Genomic DNA, 22,197 nt, shown 5'->3' on the forward strand with positions numbered 1-22,197 from the left:
ACCTGCACCCCGGTGTAGTTCTCAAAGAAGAAGAGCACCATGCTCTGGTAGGTGACGTAGAGCCGGTCGTCCACCGCCTGGTAGAGGCGGGCGGGCAGGAAGCAGGAGAGCAGCCTCCAGGCCCCCCAGGCCAGGATATACGGGGGCGCGGCGCCCAGGAGCACGGCGGCCGGCAGCACGTAGCGCATGGAGTACGTGTGGAGCACCAGGGACAGCAGCATCTTCCTCCCGCTGCTCGGTGACTCCTCACTGCCCGGCTCAGCCCCAGCCGGCGGCGGCCGATCTTCGAGCGCGGGACCGACACCGCCGCCGCCACCTGAGACGCGAACCTGCCGCCTCAGCGCCGCCGCCTCGCCGCTGCCTCAACGCCGCGGGCCGCCCTCCGCCTCACCGCCGCCACCTGAGACGCGAACCTGCCGCCTCACCGCCGGCCGCCGCCACCTGAGACGCGAACCTGCCGCCTCACCGCCGGCCGCCGCCACCTGAGACGCGAACCTGCCGCCTCCGCCCCCAGCCGCACGGGCGGGCAGACAGGCGGGTGACCGGGCCCCGGCGACGGGCGGTGCGGCCCCGGACTCCGCCGCGCCCGACCCAGGCCAGCGAGGAGGAGGCGCCGGCGGGCTCGGCGAGCTGCTCGCGGCCCGGGGGTTGGGACGTCGCGGCCCTGCCCGGCGCCGGGAAGCTCAGGAGTCGTTACACCCCATGATCCTCGCCTTTCACCGTATCTGCCTGCCGGGGCGGGGCTCCGGGCAATAAGGCGCCTCCTGATTGGCTGAGCGCCGGCCCGTGGACGTGCGGCTGACTCCCCGGCGGCGCGGCGCGGCCACTGCGCATGCGTGACGGCTCGGCTCGGCTCGGCTCGGCTCGGCTCGGCTCGGCTCGGCTCGGCTCGGCTCGGCTCGGCTCGGCTCGGACGGGGGGTGGGGGCTGGGGATGGGGGGTGGCGGCGGCGGGGCGGGTGAAGGTGGGTGCGGGCGGGAGGAGGGGGCCCTGGGGAGTCGCCCGCCGTCTAGTGGCGCTGTGAGCACGGCTGGGGGAGGCCCCCCGGAGCCTGGGACGCCCCACCTCGGCCTTGCACGTCCTGTGGGCGCCTGGGCTCGGGGTGCGCCCTGAAATCCAGGCCTTCGGGGGCGCCTGTGCGGGAGGCGTGGGCGCGGCGGGCGTCGGCATCTGCAGCCGGAGGTCCGGCGCGTTCAGGGAAGGCTGGCCGAGTCGCTGTGGGAAGGCCAGCGGGACACGATCCGCGCTCACGGCGGGCCCGGTGAGTAGAGGTCCCGGCACGCAGAGCGGCGGCGCTTCGGCCCTCGGACCAGCGACCGAGACTGAAAACCAAAGCCAACCCGCTGCCGTCGAGTCAGTGCCGCTCCTGGCGCCCTACAGACAGGGCAGCACTGCCCCAGAGAGCCTCCAGTCCCCGCCTCGTGGTTAGCAGCCGAGCTGGACACCACCAGGGTTTCCACGGAGGCCTGCTCTAAAGGGGTCGCCTCCCCTTCAGGGCCACGCCACAGCCCTCGGCCCTCCTCTGTCCACCTATGTAAACGGGTCGGTTCCCCTTCAGGGCCACCCCACAGCCCTCGGCCCTCCTCTGTCCACCTATGTAAACGGGTCGGTTCCCCTTCAGGGCCACCCCACAGCCCTCGGCCCTCCTCTGTCCACCTATGTAAACGGGTCGGTTCCCCTTCAGGGCCACCCCACAGCCCTCGGCCCTCCTCTGTCCACCTATGTAAACGGGTCGGTTCCCCTTCAGGGCCACCCCACAGCCCTCGGCCCTCCTCTGTCCACCTATGTAAACGGGTCGGTTCCCCTTCAGGGCCACCCCACAGCCCTCGGCCCTCCTCTGTCCACCTATGTAAACGGGTTGGTTCCCTTTCAGGGCCACGCCACAGCCCTCGGCCCTCCTCTGTCCACCTATGTAAACGGGTCGGTTCCCCTTCAGGGCCACCCCACAGCCCTCGGCCCTCCTCTGTCCTCCTATGTAAACGGGTCGGTTCCCCTTCAGGGCCACCCCACAGCCCTCGGCCCTCCTCTGTCCTCCTATGTAAACGGGTCGCCTCCCCTTCAGGGCCACGCCACAGCCCTCGGCCCTCCTCTGTCCACCTATGTAAACGGGTCAGTTCCCCTTCAGGGCCACGCCACAGCCCTCTGCCCTCCTCTGTCCTCCTATGTAAACGGGTCGCCTCCCCTGCAGGGCCACACCACAGCCCTCGGCCCTCCTCTGTCCACCTATGTAAACGGGTCGGTTCCCCTTCAGGGCCACCCCACAGCCCTCGGCCCTCCTCTGTCCACCTATGTAAATGGGTCGGTTCCCTTTCAGGGCCACCCCACAGCCCTCGGCCCTCCTCTGTCCACCTATGTAAACGGGTCGGTTCCCCTTCAGGGCCACCCCACAGCCCTCGGCCCTCCTCTGTCCACCTATGTAAACGGGTTGGTTCCCTTTCAGGGCCACCCCACAGCCCTCGGCCCTCCTCTGTCCACCTATGTAAACGGGTCGGTTCCCCTTCAGGGCCACCCCACAGCCCTCTGCCCTCCTCTGTCCTCCTATGTAAACGGGTCGGTTCCCCTTCAGGGCCACCCCACAGCCCTCTGCCCTCCTCTGTCCTCCTATGTAACGGGGTCGCTTCCCCTTCAGGGCCACCCCACAGCCCTTGGCCCTCCTCTGTCCTCCTATGTAACGGGGTCGCTTCCCCTTCAGGGCCACCCCACAGCCCTCGGCCCTCCTCTGTCCTCCTATGTAAAGGGGTCGCTTCCCCTTCAGGGCCACCCCACAGCCCTCGGCCTTCCTCTGTCCTCCTATGTAAAGGGGTCGCTTCCCCTTCAGGGCCACCCCACAGCCCTCGGCCCTCCTCTGTCCTCCTATGTAAAGGGGTCGCTTCCCCTTCAGGGCCACCCCACAGCCCTCGGCCCTCCTCTGTCCTCCTATGTAAAGGGGTCGCTTCCCCTTCAGAGCCACCCCACAGCCCTCGGCCCTCCTTTGTCCTCCTTGTAAAGGGGTCGCTTCCCCTTCAGGGCCACCCCACAGCCCTCAGCCTTCCTCTGTCCTCATATCCCAGCAAGCACATGGTACTGTCAGCTCTGCACCCTCCTGTTTAACCTTCACTGTCTTCCACCACATTAATGATCATAATTACATGTTTATGCAAAGTTTAGCAGCTTGTTAAAAGGTTCTTTCCATGCTTTTTATTTTATTTGACCTTTTTAAAATTCACTCTTGCTTCACTTCCCTCAGGGCCTTGCTAATTGACTTGCTTCTCATTTTTGGTAAAGAGCCTTATTATTTTAAAGTATTTAAAGTACTTGTGTGCGCATGTATAATACTTAAAAGTACTTACATACTTTTGTGACCTTCACAAAAAGTAAGGCAAGGCAGTTGTTTTATTGATTAAAACAAAACAACCAAACAAAAAAAAAAACAGATTCAAACTTTAGGCCTTCTGGATCTTTTGACCATCCTCTGGCTGCAATAAAGAAATGTTTTAATATATAACCCTTCCCGAGGATAGCTGCACTTTAAAAGAATGCCTAATGCTTTTGATTTAAGAAAAAAAAAAAATCATCTTAGTGGAAGCCTGCTGAGTAGCTTTAGGTAGGAAGGCCTTTTAGTGGAAAAGCCAAATCAGGGCTGCAGTGGTTGCTACTTTCTTTGATCATCTGCTATTTGTAGTTAACATCACGTGACATGATTGGTACAGGGTACCTGTCTTATTCACCAGATACTACTGTAACAAAAAATACCACAAGAGGATGGCTTTTAAAAGCAGCAGTTGAGTACCTCATAGCGTTGGATGCCGCCTGCCTGGTTTCAGGGTGTGAGCAGCGCTAATCTCTCACTTTTCCTCCCTTCCTCTTCTCTTCCCTCTCACTTTCTCTCTGGGCCCTAGGGAAAGATCCCTGTCTCTTTCAGCTTCTGTGTTGTTGTCGTTAGGTGCTCCTGAGTTGGTTTTAACTCATAGCAACCCTGTGTACAACACAACAAAACACTGCCCTGTCCTGTGCCATCCTCACAGTCATTGCTGTTTGAGCCCATTGTTGCAGCCACTGGGTCAATCCATCTCTTGGAGGGTCTTCCTCTTTTTTGCTGACTCAGGCATTTTGTAGTCCCAGGAGTTTCTTGGCTGCTTATGGATTGCATGGCATCTGTCTTCCCGTGTGTGTGTGTCACCCTGTGCCAGTACTCCACTTTATAAAACCCCACTCAGAAAAGATTAGGTGTAAGACCCATCCCACTGGTATGACTATTTAACATAGCAAAATAAAATTATATCCAAACAGGATCACGTCTGCAGGCATAGAGGTTAGAACTTCAGCATATGTTTTTAGGGGCACAGTTCAATCCGTAACAGTGTCCACTGGGGACCAAAACAGATGAATGTAGTTCACTCAGGTATTTGAGTGCTGCTGAGGAACCAGTACATAGCAGAAAGACCTTAAACAGGATCCCCCTTCTCTTTCTATGGAAATACTGCCTTGTACTGTGAGAAGAAGTCATACGTATGGATACTGTGCATAGCCAAAACCGCTCATAGTTCCTTTAACTAAATCAAAACCAATTATGCTTCTTTTTTCCAACTAATTGAGACCAGACATTCCTACAATTAGAAAAATGTGTAAAGAGATAAAGCAGGTTTAGTGTTCACATTAAAATCTATAAGTAAAAAGTCAAGAAATACGTGCAGTATGTGTTGACGTTGCTTTCTATGAATGACCATCAGGCACTCATTTCTCCACCACCCGCCTGTCAGTTTGTCATAGTGTGGTAGCTAGTATGTTGCTACAAGCTATGCCATGGTGGACAGTTTCAGCAGAGCTTCCATACTAAGACTAGGAAGAAAGGCCTGGCAGTGTACTTCTAAAAATTAGCCAGTGGAAATCTTATGGATTACAAAAGAACAGTGTCTGCCTTGCTTTAGAGAAGCCATCAGAAGGAATCAACTCTTAGAGGAGGATACCACGTTCGGTAAAGTAGAGGGTCCGTGAAGTTGTGGAAGACCCTCGGTGAGATGGATTGGCACATTAACCTTCATGATGAACATGCTGTTGGAGGAAGTCAGCTGCTTTCTCAGCATGAGATTCACTTCTGTGACTAATTATACTAAAGATGCACCCCAGGGGAGGTAGTTTCTCCAGGGTACTAAAATCAGTCTGGTAACTAGAGGAGAGGGAGTCTCTTTCTGGTCATGCATGCATGGTCGCAGGATTGCTCTGCTGTTTGAACAAAGACACAGGATGGTCAGGCCAGGTGCAGCTGAACAAAGCAAAGCCTCCTTCCTCTTCCCACATTCCCTTTTCCCGTGCACTCCAAGGTGTGAAACCCCTGGATCTCTTTATCCCATTGTCTTTCACTGACAGCATGTTTGTATACATGTGAAGAAGAGATTGCCTGTGTCAGCTCAACCTGGGGCAGGGGGTCTGAGGGAGACTAACTCTGTAATGAATCTTGCCCAATTCATATTCATCCTAACCACTGTGTAAGTAAATAAAAGCTTGCGATCTCATCACTGAATAATGTCAAGGAATTACGGAGAGCTACAGCCCTATACGAGCCCATTTTTCCTCAGGCTCACTGCACTGGCAATTGTGAGGATGATGCAGGAACAGGCCGTGTTTTGTTCCGTTGTGTCGACTTGACAGCAGCTACCAACAGCACTCATTTCTATATTACTATTAGTCAACAGTTGTAAACTTTTATGCAATGTTTTGGCATGGAGACGCATGCCCTGTTTAGCTCCAAACCCAGCCCTTCCTCAGTCGTTACCTGTACTCTTCACTCTCCTCTTCTGTTAACAGTCACAGATTCTCCCTCCCTTACTGCCACTACCCTGCTCTGTTTTTCTGTTTTACTCTCTTTTCATTCAAACTTCTTAAGCTTTAATCAGCCTACACTCTCTGCCTCTGTTTCCTTACCTGATACGTTTGTTAAACCCCAGCAATCTGACTTCCTTTTCCATCACTCTACTGAAATGGTTCTTTTTAAAGAGCACAGCTGACCTAGCTTTCATGCACTGTGCTGGTCACTGGTATAAAATAGTGAAAAGATCGATTCTGTTTGACTTCATGGTGTATACATATCGCAAGGAGCAACATGTGGGGTATGCTTTATGAAAGGGGGAAATTTCACAGTACTGTCGTTGTTAGCTGCCATTGAGCGGAGTCAGCCCCTGACCCGTAGAAACCTCATGCACACCAGGATCAGACTGTTGTGAATCCATAGGGTTTTCATTGGCCGATTATTTGGAAGTAGATCACCAGGCCTTTTTTCCTAGTCTGTCTTAGTCCGGAAGCTCTGGTGAAACCCATTTAGTGTCAAAGCAACACTCAAGCCTCCACTGACAGACACGTGGTGGCTGTGCCTGAGGTGTGTCGGCCAGGAATAGAACTGGATCTCCCACACGGAAGACAAGGATTCCATCGCTGAACCGCCGCTGCCCCCGACAGAGCATCCCTCGTGGGTACAATGAGAACATGTATCACGGTACTGTGAGGCCACATGTCACGGAGACCTAATCTAGACTGGGACAAAGAAGTCTTCTCAAGTAAAGTGATATTTAAGATGCATTTGAGGGTGGGGTTAGCTAGTCAGAGATAAGGAGGAAAAGGATGAACTTTTTAAGTGAGAATAGCATATTCGAAGGCCTGAAACCAAGAGAACACAGTGTACTCGAGGCATTGAAAAGACCAATCTGGAGTAATGTCATTTATGCACAATTGGGGGACAGGGGCTTAGATGCTCCCTAAAAGAAAGCTGTGTATTCCCCTCACACATTTTTAAGTCTGTATCTAAAAATTTTACATTGATCCTTTCTTTTTTTCTTTGAAAACGTATTTTCATTCTGCTTCTACTACAGAATTTTAATGTAATATATTTTTGTGTTTCAGAGTCTTATTGATGAGACAATATAATCAGTGATGTAAGAGTTAAAATTTTTTTTCTGGACTGAATTATTACTGTTGTTATCAGTACACAATTTAATCAATGTCACAAAATTCGGTAAGTATTTTAATAAAAGCATATTGAAAATGATCTCTTAATGAGATGAAGTTGAGGGTGGTTGTTTATGGAGCCTTAATAAAAAGAAATTGTCAAGTTATCCATTGATGTCTGAAAGAGTTTTATACCTTTGCATCTCAGGGCAATGCACTGTGGTAAGATTTGGGGTGAGTAAAGGGAAAATGGGAATACTGTGCACTGCAAGGTGGCTCTGGAGTCAGGGACTCTCCGTCAGGCAGACCAGTTTTAGGACAGTTGAGGATCTGAAAATGGAGTCCCTTCACACTGTTCATGGCCTTCTGTCCACTGGCAAATCATTACATTCTCAGGGGTCCCCTTACCCCAATTTGAGGATTAATGGTTATCATGGACTGAATTGTGTCCCCTCAAAATATGTGTCAACTTGGTTAGGCCATGATTCCCAGTATTGTGTGGTTGTCTTCCGTTTTGTGATTGTAATTTTATGTTAAAGAGGATTAAGGTGGGATTGTAACACCCTACTAAGTTCACATCCCAGCTCCAATGCAAAGGGAGTTTCCCTGAGGTGTGGTCTGCACCTCCTTTTAGCTTACATGAGATAAAAGAGAAGCAAGCAGAGAGTTGAGGACCTCATACCACCAGGAAAGTAGCATCAGGAAGAGAGCGCATCCTTTGGACCCTGGGTCCCTGAGCCTGAGAAGCTCCTCGACCAGGGGAATATTGATGACAAGGACCTTCCTCCAGAGCCAACAGAGAAAGGCTTCCCCTGGAGCTGATGCCCTGAATTTGGACTTTTAGCCTCCTTTACTGTGAGGTAATAAGTTTTTCTTCGTTAAAGCCATCAGCTAGTATTTCTGTTACAGCAGCACTAAATGACTAAGACACTGGTAGAGAAAGTAAGTGGGGCAAGGGGAGGAGACAAGGATGATGGGGGTTCAATCAGGAAAGGTTGGCAAGAACCAGGTAATGGCAGAGTGTTATAAGCCAGGTGTCTTATTCATCTAGTGCTGCCATAACAGAGATACCACAAGTGGATGGCTGTAACAAAGAGAAATTTATTCTCACAGTCTAGTAGGTTACAAGTCCAAATTCAGGGTGTTGGATCCAGGGGGAAGGCTTTCTCTCTCTCTGGGCATTTTGAGTAAATATCTAGGTTTTTTTTTTTTTTTGGTGGTGGGGCGGGTACAGAGGAGAATAGAGTGTAGTAGGACCTTAACAAGTGCATTCTAAAATCCATGTAGGAAAATAAGTCAAGGAATTGTTGAAAAGAAAGAATACTGAATGGAGTAGGCAGAATAATAGCCCCACAAAGATATCTATGTCCTAATCCCTGGAACCTGTGAATATGTTACATTACATAACAGGGAAAAGTGGCCGATGGGATTAAGGTTGATAATCAGCTGACCTTAAAACAGATTATCTGGGTAGGCCCAGTGTAGTCACAAGGGTCCCTAAAAGTGGAAGCAGAAGAATAGGTCATAATGGTGTGAGAGGGACTCCACTCAGTGTTGCTAGCTTTGGGGATGGAAGAGGAGGTCCACGAATCAAGCAATGGGCAGCTTCTAGGAACTGCAAAAGACAAAGAAACAAATTCTCCCTAAGTACCTCCAGAAGGAACACAGCTCTGTTGATAGCTTAACTTTAGCCCAGTAAGATGCACTTCAGACTTCTCACCTTCAGAAATGTAAGATAATACATTTTGGTAACTTACTACAGCAGCAATAAAAAACTAAGACACTGAGGGCTTTTTCTAGAAGGTGTGAAAACATACTGTAAATCTATAATAATTAGTATTTTACTAATTCAGAAATAGATGGATCAATGGAGCAGAATAAGGCAGAAACCCACGTACTGTGTATATTTTGGATTGAATTGTGTCCCCTCAGAAATGTGCGTCAACTTGACTAGGCCATGATTTCCAGTATTGTGTGATGGGCCACCGTTCTGTGATATGATGTAGTTTTTCTATGTGTGGTAAACCATACCTCTATGCTGTAATGAGGCAAGATTAAAGGCAGTTAATGAGGTAGGATGAAATCTACAGGGTTAGGTTGTATCTTGAGTCAATATCTTTTGAGACAAAAGAGAAAAGCAAGCAGAGAGGAGGGGACCTCATGCCACCAAGAAAGTAGTGCCAGGAGCAGAGCACCTCTTATGGACCCGGGGTCCCTGCACTGAGAAGCTCCTAGATGATGGGAAGATTGATGACAGGGACCTTCCCCCAGAACTGACAGAGAGGAAAAGACTTCCCCTGTAGCTGGTGCTCTGAATTCGGACTTCCAGCCTCCTAAATTATGAGAGAATAAACTTCTGTTTGTTAAAGCTATCCACTTGTGGTATTTCTGTTATAGCAGCACTAGATAACTAAGAGTATATATGTATTGTGTATTGTGAGTTATGAAAGTGGTATTTAAAATCAGAGGGAAAAGAATGAATTAGTCAAAAACTGGTGTTAGTACAACTGTATATGTATTTGTGAAAAAAAGTTACATAAAAACATCACAATCTACATGAAAATAAATGGTAGATGGGATTTACACAATATAAATTTAAAAAACTAAAAACAAATAATACTACAAAATATATAGGATAGTGTTTTTACATTCTTGAGGTGGAGATTTTACTTGGGATGTTATTAAGGCCAAAAATCATCATAAGGTATTGATTCTCAAGAGATCTTAGAATGTCCACAGGGCAATCTGACAAAGCAGACTTGAATAACTTACTGTTTTCATCTACAAACTACAGAAAGGGGCAGCCTGAATACTAGGAGAGCTTGATGTTTTGCTGAAGGACTTGGGGGACACAAATCCAATCTACATGAACGCAGGCTTGGGAAGTAATTAAAGAAAGCTGTAACCTAATCAGTTGTATTGTAAATTGACTGTTTTAAGTGGTAGTGAAGGCGCTGATCTGAATGTAATACCCTCCTAAGCAAAGGAAACTTGTCTCAGTGTAAAAGAATGGAAAGATCTTTAATTAGAATACCTTCTATTCACTGACAACTTCTTAAAATTGTAGTCAATACTCAACATCTCCTTGGTCATTAAAAATTCCCTTTCTTTTTAAAAAAATTTATGTAAACAAAACAAGAAGATATTCTTGTTCTAAAAGATTCAAACAATACTCTGTTTTGAATATTGGATATTCAGTATGATGTTATTAGGTGACCCTAGAGGCCAAAGACACCTAATTAATTAGTACTCTACCAGTTATCAGGCCACTCCCAGTCATCTCCCCATCATGTCACCCACTTCTAAGTTGTTTTGCAGGCCCTTTGTAGAGCCCTGGACAGGTCCAGGTCTAACCAGCTCAGAATGGTCAGACACGCACAGAACAGACAAAGATGACCGACAGATAACCCCGGGCCACCACGCATGCTCAATAACGCAAAAGAACTCAAGGAATGAAAAGACTACGTCAAGGAACCAAAATCACCAGACATACGTCATCTGCAGTAGCCAAGACCATTTCAAAAACAAAGAGTCCGTTGACCACTTCTGTACCAAGTCTTAGCCCCGCCACATAATGTATAGTCATTAGAAAGTATGAATAGTTAAAAATCCCCGATCCTGCCCACCACCTTCGTCCAGTCCTATATGAATATGTATAATTATAAAATGTGAATGCTTCCTCAAATCGAACTCAGTCCGAGGTCAATACCTCTGAGCTCCTGCTTGCTAGCCTGCAAAATAAACTCTCGTCCTCCCAAAACCAGCGTCTGAGAGTTTGGCTTCTTGCACACTGGGCACGGACCCCTTGGTCTGGTTTGTCTAAAAGCTTTATTACCCAGAGGTTGTAGTTGTGTATCTTTCTAGTTGTTTGTCTATGCATTGTGGATATGTGTGCATCTATTGCCCCTGTTCCTTCTTAATACCACTAACATATTCATTCAGATATCCACGCCTGTCTTAGTTACCTAGTGCTACTATAACAGAAATACCACAAATGGATGGCTTTAGCAAACAATTTTCTCACGGTTAGGAGGCTAGAAGTCCAAATTCAGGGTGCTGGCTCTAGGGAAAGGCTTTCTTTTTCTGTTGGCTCTGGGGAAAGGTCCTTGTCTCTTCAGCTTCTATTCCTTGGATCCTTGGTGATCTTCACGAGACACTAGTCCTTCCTCATTAACATAACAAAGAAAACCCCTTCCCACATGGAATTATAACCACAGGCATACCAACTTCGAGTTGATTCTGACTCATGGTGATCCTATAGGACAGAGTAGAGCTACCCCATAGTTTCCAAGGAGCACCTGGTGGATTCGAACTGACAACCTTTTGGTTAGCAGCCGTGGCACTTAAACCAGTATGTCACCAGGGTTTCCACCATATGCATAGAGGTTAGGATTTATAACACTTATTTTGGGGGGACACAATTCATCACATTCCACCCTTTTGCCCTGCAAAATTCATGTCCTTTTCACATGCAAAACTCATTCACCTCCATCATAACACCCAAAAGCCTTAAATCAACTCCCGGTCTAAAATCACATCTTCTGAATCATCTAAGTTAAACATGGGTTAGACTTCACACGTGTTCCATGGTATGGCAGAATTCCTCTTCATCTGTGCACCTGTGAAACCTAGACTACAGGTTATCTGTTTACAATGTACAATGGTGGAACGACCATAAGATAAAAATTTCCATTACACATGGGAGAAATTGGAGGGAAAGAAGGGATTACAGGCACTAAGCAAGTCCAAAACACCACAGAACAATTTACATTAGCTTTTAAGGCATGAAAATAATCTTCTGTTCCTTGGGACCATCTGGGCAAGTGCCCTGCCCTCCAGACTCTGGGTGTTGGCCATGCCCTCTGGATTCTGGGTGGGGCCTCTCAGCCCTAGGCTTCAGCCCTGCCTTGTAAGCCTTCTGGGGTGGTAACTGTGCTCCCTTGGCTTTGGGCAGCCCCATCCTGCTAGTCTATCTGAGTGGCAACCTAACCCCCCCTGGCTCTGGCAGTCCCCATTCTTCTGCCTTTTGGGCATGGCAGCCCCACTCCCTCAGCTTTAGGCAGTGGCTCACCCTCTTGACCAAACTGAATGGCAGTCCCACACTCTGGAACTGAGTTGGTGAAGATCTGACTCTTTGAAACCTAGGACTCCTGGCCCCACCTTTTGAGACCAACGCAGTGCTCTGCTTCCAGGCTCCTTCCAACAGTTCTGCTGATCTCCGAGCTGCTCCAGGGATGGGCATAAAGAAATACAATAGTTTTTCCATTAGGGACTGAATTACTGGATTGAGGGCACATATAACTCAATTGGCATAACATAGTTTATAAAGAAAATGTTCTACATCCTACTTTGGTGCGTAGTGTCTCGGATCTTAAAAGCTTGAGTACGGCCATCCAAGATACTCCACTAGTCCCACCCAGTCTGGAGCAAGGGAGAATGAAGAAAACCAAAGACACAAGGGAAAGATTAGTCCAAAGGACTAATGGGCCACAAGTACCACAGCCTCCACCAGACTGAGTCCAGCACAACTAGATGGTGCCCAGTTACCACCACTAACTACTCTGACAGGGATCACAATAGAGGGTCCCAGACAGAGCTGGAGGAAAATGTAGAACAAAATTCGAACTCACAAAGAAAGACCAGACTTACTGTTCTGACAGAGACTGGAGAACCCTGATAGTATGGCCGCTGGACATCTTTTAATCAGTACTGAAGTCACTCCTGAGGTTCACCCTTCAGCCAAAGATTAGGCAGACCCATAAAAAAAACAATAATACATGTAGCACAACCACGTATACAAGACTAAATGGGCATACCAGCCCAGGGACAAGGATGAGAAGGCAGAAGAGGAAAGGAAAGCTGGACGAATGGAAATGGGAACCCAGGACTGAGAAGCAGAGAGTGTTGACACTTCAGGGGATTGGCAACCAAGGTCACAAAACAATATGTGTATTAATTACTTTAATGAGAAACTAATTTGCTCTGTAAACCTTCATCTAAAGCACAATTTTAAAAAAAAGATTAAAAAAAGTTTTCTGGAAGGAAAAAAATTTGAGTTGTGAGCTGAACTCACTACTTTTTTCTTGGAACATCATTTTTACTTGTTAGACAAACTGGTTATTCTTATTTGGGTATTCGGCAGGTATTTTCTCAAAAATGAGTGAAATGGTTCTGTCACTTCAAGGAAAACAACTGACAATACTTGTTGCAAACAATAAAGCTTGAGCTTTCAAGTAAAAATTAGAATTTTGAAAAATTTATGTTTGTTCCAATGAGCTCCCTACCTTCCTGATACTTAAAGACTTTTCTGATGAGGTCTGTGGTGATAGTAACCATCGTGGTTTTTCAATATTGTATGATGAAATGTGTCAACATCTGGAAGTTCAAGAAGAATATCCACATTATCTGAAAGGCTATTAAAATACTCCTTCCTTTTTCCAACTATGTATCTATATGAGACCCAAATTTCATCATGTGCCTCAACTAAAAAAAGAAAAAGGCAACAGATTGAATGCAGAATCAGATATGAGTATCCAGCTATATTCTATCAGCCAGACATTAAAGAGATTTAAAAAAAAAAAGTAAAACAATGCCACTCTCACTAACTTTTGTTGTTTTTGAAAATACAGTTATTTTTCACAAAAATGATATGTTAACAAGTAACATGTTTATTGCTTTATTTTTAAGGAATTAGTAAATATTTCTAAATTTTCTCAATTTAAATTTAATACAATAAATATCAATAGCTATAACTCGCATTAAAAAAAAAGCTCTGTGTAAAGGGTTACTGATGTAATCCCACCTCTCTTGCGACAAAATTTTGTTTAGGGGTAAACTCCCTTAGAGCTTCTGAGATTCAAGGGGAGATTAGTAGGAGCTCCTGGAAAAGAAATGTGTTCACTCTACTACAGGAGTATCCAGAAGAGATACTCCTCCCCCTGTTCTAGATGGTGACTTAGTTGGTGTGAAACTTGGAATGTCACAGCCACTTTGCCATGGTACCGAAAGTCAGCTTTACGATGAAGCTGACACACAGAAGGCAGAGCAGAGAAATAGAAAGACAACAAGCCTTTGATGAAATCCTTGAGCTGACAAATCAAATCACCTCTGAAACCCACCCTGTCACTCCAGTTATACGAGCAAACAATTCTCTGTCATTAAAGCCAGTTTTAGGTGAGTATTTCGTTGCTCTATTATCAATGCAATCATTCGAGCTAGAAACCCAGAAGTTGTCCTATATTTTTTCCTCTCCCCCACCTGCTGATATTCATTCAGATATTAGGTCATTGATTCAACAAATGATTATTGAGTGCTTATTATATGCCAGGCCCTGTTCTGTTAGGTGCCTACGAGCTGGTTCTGATTCATAGTGATCCTATGTACAAGAGAGTGAAACACTGCCCAGTCTTGCACCATCCTCACAGTCATCGCTATGTTTGAGCCCATTGTTGCAGCCACTGTGTCAGTCCACATCCTTTAGGGTCCTCCTTTTTTCCGTTGACACTCTACCAGACATGATATCTTTCTACAGGGACTATTGTTGTTTGGTGCCGTAAAGTCCGTTCTGACTCATAGCAGCCCTATGCACAACAGAACCAAACACTACCCTGTCCTGCGCCATCCTCACAGTTGTTGCTATGCTTGAGTCCGTTGTTGCACCCGCTGTGTCAGTCTATCTCGTTGAGGGTGTTCTTCTTTTTTGTTGACCCTCTTTTTACCAAGCATGATGTTATTCTCCAAGGACTGATCCCTCCTGATGACACGTCCAAATATGTGAAATGTAGTCTCACCATCCTTGCTTCTAAGGAGCATTCTGCTTGTACTTCTTCCAAGACAGATTTGTTTGTTCTTTTGGCAGTCCGTGGCATATTCAATATTCTTCGCCAACACCACAGTCAAAGGTGTCAGTTCTTCTTCAATCTTCCTTATTCATCGTCCAGCTTTCACATGCATATGAGGCAATTGAAAACACCATGGCTTGGGTCAGGCGTACCTTAGTCTTCAAGGCGACATCTTTGCTTTTCAACACTTTAGAGAGGTCCTTTGCAGCAGATTTACCCAATGCAACGCGTCTTTTGATTTCTTGACTGCTGCTTCCATGGCTGTTGATTGTGGATCCAAGTAAAATGAAATCCTTGACAACTTCAGTCTTTTCTCTGTTTATCATGATGTTGCTCATTGGTCCAGTTGTGAGGACTTGTTTTTCTTATGTTGAAGTGTAATCCATACTGAAGGCTGTGGTCTTTGATATTCATCAGTAAGTACTTCAAGTCCTCTTCACTTTCAGCAAGCAGTGTTGTGTCATCTGCATAACGCAGGTTGTTAATGAATCTTCCTTCAATCCTGATGCCCTATTCTTCTTCATAGAGTCCAGCTTCTTGGATTATTTGCCCAGCATAAGTATAGTGAAAGGATACAACCATGATACACACCTTTCCTGACTTTAAACCATGCATTATCCTCTTGTTCTGTTTGAATGACTGCCTCTTGATTCATGTACAGATTCCTCATGAGCACAATTAAGTGTTCTGGAATTCCCATTCTTTGCAATGTTATCCATAATTTGTTATTATCCATACAGTAGAATGCCTTAGCATAGTCAATAAAACACAGGTAAACATCTTTCTAGTATTCTCTGCTTTAAGCTAGGATCCATCTGACATCAGCAATGATATCCCTGGTTCCATGTCCTCTTCTAAATCTGGCTTGTCTGTCAGTTTGTCATACTGTGGGGCTTGTGTGTTGCTGTGATGCTGGAAGCTATGCCACTGGTATTCAAATAACAGTAGGGTCACCCATGGCGGACAGGTTTCAGCTGAGCTTCCAGACTGAGACAGACTGGGAAGAAGGACCTGGTGGTCTACTTCTGAAAAGAATTAGCCAGTGAAAATCTTATGAATAGCAGGAGAGCATTGCCTGATATAGTGCCAGAAGATTGGTCCCTCAGGTTGGAAGGCACTCAATATGACTGAGTAAGAACTTTCTCCTCAAAGTAGGGTTGACCTTAATGATGTGGATGGAGTCAAGCTTTCAGGACCTCCATTTGCTAAGGTGGCATGACTCAAAATGAGAAGAAACAGCTGCACACGTCCAGGGACTGGTCCTTCCTAATAACATGTCCAAAGTATGTGAGATGAAGTCTCTTCCTTCTTGCTTCTAAGGAGCATTCTGGCTGTGTTGTTGTTGTTGTTAGGTGCCATTGAGTCGGTCCCCACTCATAGCGACCCTATGCACATCAGAACAAACACCAAAACACTGCCCGGTCCTGTGTCATCCTCAAAATCGTTGTTGTGTTAGAGCCCATTGTTGCAGCCGCAGTATCAATCTATCTCGTTGAAGGTCTCCCTCTTTTTCACTGACCCTCTACTTTACCAAGTATGATGTCCTTCTACAGGGACTGGTCCCTCTTGATAACATGTCCAAAGTACATGAGATGACATCTCACCATCCTTGCTCCCAAGGAGCACTCTGGATGTACTTCTTCCAAGACAGACTTATTTGTTCTTTTGTCAGTCCACTGTGTGTTCAATATTCTTCGTCGATGCCATAATTCAAAGACATCAATTCTTCTTTGGTCTTCATTATTCATTGTCCACCTTTCACATGCAAATGAAGTGATTGAAAATACCATGGCTTGGATCAGGTGCACCTTAGACAACTTCAGTACTTTCTCCGTTTATCGTGATGTTACTTATTGATCCAAGGGCCTGTCTTAGGACTTGGGAATACAGCAGTGAACAAGGCAGATAAGGTCCCTATTTTAGTGGAATGTGCTGTATTTTACACAAATAATGCATGTGTTATATGTTTGTTTTGCCAACCATGCAACACCCTTGTGCAGCATATTCCCAAGTATGCTATGGGTATTATTATGTGTGGGCGCATTATTTGTGTGGGTACATTGTGAAAATATGGTATGTCAGTGGTGAGAGACAATAAATAAACAAAACACGTCAGCTTTCTTTTCCAGTTATAAGGCAGGTATTGGATTAAAGTAATGTGATAGTAAGAAGCCCTGGGGGCTCAATGGTTAAGCGCTAGGCTGCTAACCAAAAAGTTGTCAGTTCAAATCCAGCAGCTGTTCTGTGGAATAAAGATGTGGTAGTCTGCTTCCAGATTACAGCCTTGGAAACCCTCTGGGACAGTTATACTCTGTCTTATAAGGTCACCATAAGTTAGAACACCTCGAAGGCTACAAGTTTGGGTTTTTTTGGTTAATGTGATGGCGTGTCTCCCTTAAATTGTAAGGTCAGGAAATTCCTCTTTGAAAAGGAGGCATTTAAGCTAAAATCTAGAATGATGAGGGTAAGCCAGACACACACAGATCTAAGACCAGAGTATATGAGGCTGGGGAAACAGCTAGTGCATGGATCCTGAGTTGGGAAGGATGTTAGTGAATCAGAGTTTTAACCTACCAGTTGCTAGAAATCTCATAGTCATTCTTGACTCTTCTCTTTCCCACCTCGTATCCAATCCATCAGTATTATGGATTGAATTCTGTCCCCCCAAAATGTGTGTCAACTTGGTTAGGCCATGATTCCCAGTATTGTGTGATTGTCCACCATTTTGTGATCTAATGTGATTATCCTATGTGTTATAAATCCTAACCTCTATTATGTTAAGGAGGAAGAATGAGACGCAGTTACGTTGGTGAGGTAGGACAAAATCTACAGGATTAGGTTGTATCGTGAGTTTATCTCTTTTTGAGATATAAAAGAGAGAAGTGAGCAGATAGGAAAAAAAAAAAAAAAAGATAGGAGGGGACCTCATATCACCAAGAAAGAAGCACTGGGAGTGCAGCAAGTCCTTTGGATCTGGGGTCCCTGCACTAAGAAACTTCTAGACCAGTGGAAGATTGATGACAAGGGCCTTCCTCCAGAGCTGACAGACAGAGAAAGACTTCCCCTAGAGCTGGCACCCTAAATTCAGACTTCTAGCCTTCTAAACTGTGAGAGAATAAACTTTTGTTCGTTAAAACCATCCACTTGTGGTATTTGTTATAAAAACACTAGATAACTGAGACAATCAGTGAATTCTAGTGGATTCACCATGAAAATATATCTGGAATCCACTCCCTCTCACCATCTCTACAGTGACCACCTTCATCTAAAAGATTATCTTTTACCTATAATAGTGACTAGTCTCTTTATTTTCACCATTTTCCCTCACCTTCTCTAACTCCCCTCCCCCATACCATTCACTCTATTCTCTACACAGCAGCCAAAGTGATCCTTTTGTTACTTTTGTGCTCAAGATGCTCCCATCTCAAAGTAGACTCCAAATTGAGCCCTGACTCTGGCCTACAAGGTTCTACTGTGAACCACCTCTCTTACCTCATGTCCTATGGCCTCAGGTTCACTATGCTTCAGCCTTGCTGAGAATTGAGACCCACAGCCTAACTATCAGGACTGAACTTACCTCAATATAGCCTTATTCTTTGTTCTGGAAAATGCTAGCACAGAATGATGAGGTTGTAAACCAGTAAATAGCTTTGTTGTTTCCTTCAGGAGTCTCTCAAAATTCCATTTATCCAAACAATAGACTGCTCAGCTAGTTCCCCTTCTCTGAACAACAGATTCCTCATCTGGGCAATCAGCCCTTTCAGGACAGTAGATCCCACTAGGTGCTTACCAAAGAGCTATTTATGAGTCAGTCTTGCTCTGAAATCCTTGTCTGGTGTACCCACATATTGTGAGTTTTTATATCACAGACTTTGTCCAATCCCAGTTAGATCCCCACATTGAAAGGTCTACCCAAAACTCAGATTCCAAAACTCTGCAAATGCCCTCTCTTGACTTTTCTCTTCTAATACTTTTTCTAGATTGTGTGCACCTTACTGCAGTAAGTAATAAACTTGATTTTGCTTAATAAATTTTTTCTGGTGATCTTTCTGAAGAATCAGCCATCCTGACCTCTTGACTATCTTTTAAAAGCATCAAGCAGGATGAGCCTTCCCTCTGTCTGAAATGTTCTTCCCTGAAATGTCAAATGCTTGCGCCCTCACTTTCCCTATCTCTGTTTAAATGTTACCAAATACACTGTCCCTTATCATCCCAAATGAAATGCATGTCTCTTTGTGTTATTGCTCCCAAACTTGACAGAAACTGCTAGTTTTACCCCAGTTTCCACACTCTCCTTTTATAATAATTAGGTGTCTAATTTTTACCTAGGCATGTGGCTGCCTAAAATAAATACTATACTTCTCAGCTTCTCCTGCAGTTAAGTGGTTTGACTAGCCAGTGAAATGTAAAAGGAAATGGTGTGTGTAGCTTATGGGACATCTTGTTTACCTTCTCTTTCTTGTTGGGTGAAATGTGTATGTAATGGTTGGCACTCCAGCAGCCATCTTGGAAGGCACATATGGCAGAGCAGTAAATAAAAGGAAGTTAAATCACTGGCACCATGGAGAATTATACCAGTATTGGATTTAGTATATCCAAACTTCTTTTTTCTTTAATATAATTAATTCTATTTTTGTTGTTCTTGTTAAGAATACACACAGCAGAACATACACCAATTCAACAATCTCTTTATGTAAAATTCAGTGACATTTATTAAATTCTTCCAGGTGTACAGCCATCCTCACCCTCCTTTTCCAAGTTGTTCCTCCCCCATTAACATAAATTCACTGTCTCTTAAGTATCCTATTGTCTTGGTTATCTAGTGCTGCTATAACAGAGATACCACAAGTGGATGGCTTTAACAAAGAGAAATTTATTTCCTCACTGTCTAGTAGGCTAGAGTCCAAATTCAGGGCATCAGCTCCCAGGGGAAGGCTTTCTCTCTCTGTCAGCTCTGGAGGAAGGTCATTCTCATCAATGTTTCCCTGGACTAGGAGCTTCTCTGAGAAGGAACCTCAGGTTCAAAGGACGCGCCCTGCTTCCACCGTTGCTTTCTTTGTGGTATGAGGTCCCCTGTCTCTCTGCTGGCTTCTCTCTTTTATATCTCAAAAGTGATTGGCTTAAGACACTATCTAATCTTGTAGAACTCATCAATATAACTGCCACTAATCCATCTCATTACATCATAGTGATAGAATTTACAACACATAGGGAAATCATATCAGATGACAAAATGGTGGACAATGATACCATACTGGGAATCATGACGTAGCCAAGTTGACAGATATTTTTGAGGGACACAATTCAGTTCACGACACCTATCTAATCTTTTGAGTTGCTGTTGTCAGTTTAACTCCATAAAAAAAACAAACCTGTTGCCATCAAGTCGACTCTGACTCATAGAATAGAACTGCCCCACAGGGTTTCCAAAGAGCAGCTGGTGGATTCAAACAGCCGACCTTTTGATTAGCAGCCAAGCTCTTAACCACTGTACCACAAGAACTCCATATAGATAGATCTTAAAAGAGCAAAATGCTCAAGGCAGACATTCTTTCCTAATTAAGCTAAATTATTGTTTGATTTTAAGAAAACTTTAGCAGGTACTTATGATGTAAAGTTTACGGTTTAAAGATTATCTCAGTGCAACGGTTTCAGGGGTTTATCCAGTCTCCAAAAAAAAAAAAAAAAAGAACTCTGATGGCTCAGTGGTTAAAGGGCTTGGCTGCTAACCAAAAGGTCAGTAGTTCAAATCCCACAGCCGCTCCTTGACTCCAGAAAATCTGCATTCCATGAGAATTTTAAATTCTGTCCTAGTTCTTCCCCCTTTTGATTAGGTTTTTCTGTAGAATCTTTGATCAAAATGTTCAGTAATAGTAGCTGTACACCATCCAGTTTTTCTAGTCTCGTGCCAAAGGTAACAGTTGTTCATGGAGGCAATTAGCCACACGTTCCATTTCCTCTGCCTATTCCTGACTCTCCTTCCTCTGTTGCTACAAGTGACTATGGACCAGTTGTTGCACTTTGGACAGTTGCTTGCGAGCATTTTAGATACCAGGCACTAGACACGAACTAGGAAGCAGAACGGGACTATTAAACATGATAGTAGGCCAATTAGCTGGAATATCATGTGAAACCTTGACCTTAGCCTCCAAACCAAGGAACAAAATCTCATGAGGTTTTGGTTGTACATAAGCAGCCTCAACAGCTACTCTATTTTTGTTGTTGTCGTTTTTATAAATATATCTATTACACAACTTATGCCAATTCAACTATTAAGAGGTGTACAACTTATTGACAACAACTATATTAATCAGCTGTGCAACCCTTTGCTGCTGTTGTTAGGTGCCATCAAGTTGGTTCTGATTTACAGCCACCCTACGTACAACAGAATGAAACGTCACCTGGTCCTGTGCCACCCTCACCATCATCACCATGTTCGAGCTCATTGTTGTAGCCATTGTGTCAATCCATCTTGTTCAGGGTCTTCCTCTATTTCACTGACCCTCTACTTTTTTTTTTTTCTACTTTACCAAGCATGATGTCCTTTTCTAGGGACTGGTCGGTCCCTCCTGATAACATGTCCGAAGTCCATGAGATGAAGTCTCACCATCCTCGAGTCTAAGGAGCATTTTGGCTGTACTTCTTCCAAGACAGATTTATTTGTTCTTCTGACAGTCCATTGTATATTCAATATTCTTCGCCAACACCATAATCCAACGGTATCAATTCTTCAGTCTTCCTTATTCATTGTTCAGCTTTCACAAGCATATGAGGCGATTGAAAATAGGACAGCTTGGGTCAGAAGTACCCTACTCCTCAAAATGACATCTTTGCTTTTTAACACTTTAAAGAGGTCTTTTGCAGCAGATTTGTCCAATATAATACGTCGTTTGATTTCTTGACTGCTGCGTCCATGGACATTAATTGTGGATCCAAGTAAAATGAAATCCTTGACAACTTCAGTATTTCACCATTTATCATGATGTTGCTTGTTAGTCCAGTTGTGACGATTTTTGTTTTCTTTATGTTGAGGTGTAATCCATACCGAAGGCTGTGGTCTTTGATCTTCATCAGTAAGTGCTTCAAGTCCTCTTCACTTTCAGCAAGCAAGGTTGTGTCATCTGCATTATCACAGGTTGTTAATGAGTCTTCCTCCAATCCTGATGCCCCGTTCTTCTTCATATAGTCTGACTTTTCGGATTATTTGCTCAGCATACAGATTGAATAAGTATGGTGAAAAGTATACAACTCTGACAGACACCTTTCCTGACTTTAAACCACACAGTATTGCCTTGTTTTGTTCGAACAACTGCCTCTCAGTCTATGCACAGGGTCTGCATGAGCACAATTAAGTGTTCTGGAATTTCCATTCTTTGTAATGTTATCCTTAATTTGTTAGATCCACACAATTGAATGACTTTGCGTAGTCAATAAAACA

General features: G+C 45.1%; 2 protein-coding genes across 3 annotated transcripts in view; both read right to left on the reverse strand.

Annotated features, from left to right (window-relative positions):
* The window catches only part of AGPAT5 (1-acylglycerol-3-phosphate O-acyltransferase 5), an 89,608-nt gene extending 88,773 nt beyond the window's left edge, over window positions 1-835 (reverse strand). The window contains exons 1-2 of one of the 2 annotated variants that reach the window (XM_049902819.1): window positions 442-835; window positions 3-400 (exon numbers count right to left, since the gene is read on the reverse strand). In XM_049902819.1, coding sequence (XP_049758776.1) covers window positions 3-221 — 219 coding nt within the window. In that variant the 5' untranslated portion in view covers window positions 222-400; window positions 442-835. Of the gene's footprint in view, window positions 1-2 lie in introns of both variants that reach the window. The other variant, XM_049902818.1, reaches the window with a different exon arrangement.
* A 149-nt stretch (window positions 836-984) lies between these two features.
* LOC126086963 (uncharacterized) lies at window positions 985-13,254 on the reverse strand. The gene is made up of 3 exons (XM_049903843.1): window positions 13,203-13,254; window positions 2,224-2,916; window positions 985-2,097 (listed from the first exon to the last, which is right to left on the reverse strand). The coding sequence occupies exons 1-3, from the start codon at window positions 13,252-13,254 to the stop codon at window positions 1,472-1,474; spliced, it is 1,371 nt and encodes a 456-aa protein (XP_049759800.1). The 3' UTR covers window positions 985-1,471.
* Window positions 13,255-22,197: the final 8,943 nt, after the last annotated feature.

This window comes from Elephas maximus, chromosome 12, assembly GCF_024166365.1.
Source record: "Elephas maximus indicus isolate mEleMax1 chromosome 12, mEleMax1 primary haplotype, whole genome shotgun sequence".
Taxonomy (NCBI): Eukaryota; Metazoa; Chordata; class Mammalia; order Proboscidea; family Elephantidae; genus Elephas; species Elephas maximus.

Excerpts from the sequence above, each read along its gene's own strand:
- LOC126086963 (XM_049903843.1), bottom strand. The coding sequence starts at position 13,254 with ATGGTTACTATCACCACAGACCTCATCAGAAAAGTCTTTAAGTATCAG. Across the intron at positions 2,917-13,202 it reads AGTCTTTAAGTATCAGGAAG|GAGGACAGAGGAGGGCCGAG; the intron begins GTAGGGAGCTCA and ends CCCTTTACATAG. Across the intron at positions 2,098-2,223 it reads GAACCGACCCGTTTACATAG|GTGGACAGAGGAGGGCCGAG; the intron begins GTGGACAGAGGA and ends CCGTTTACATAG.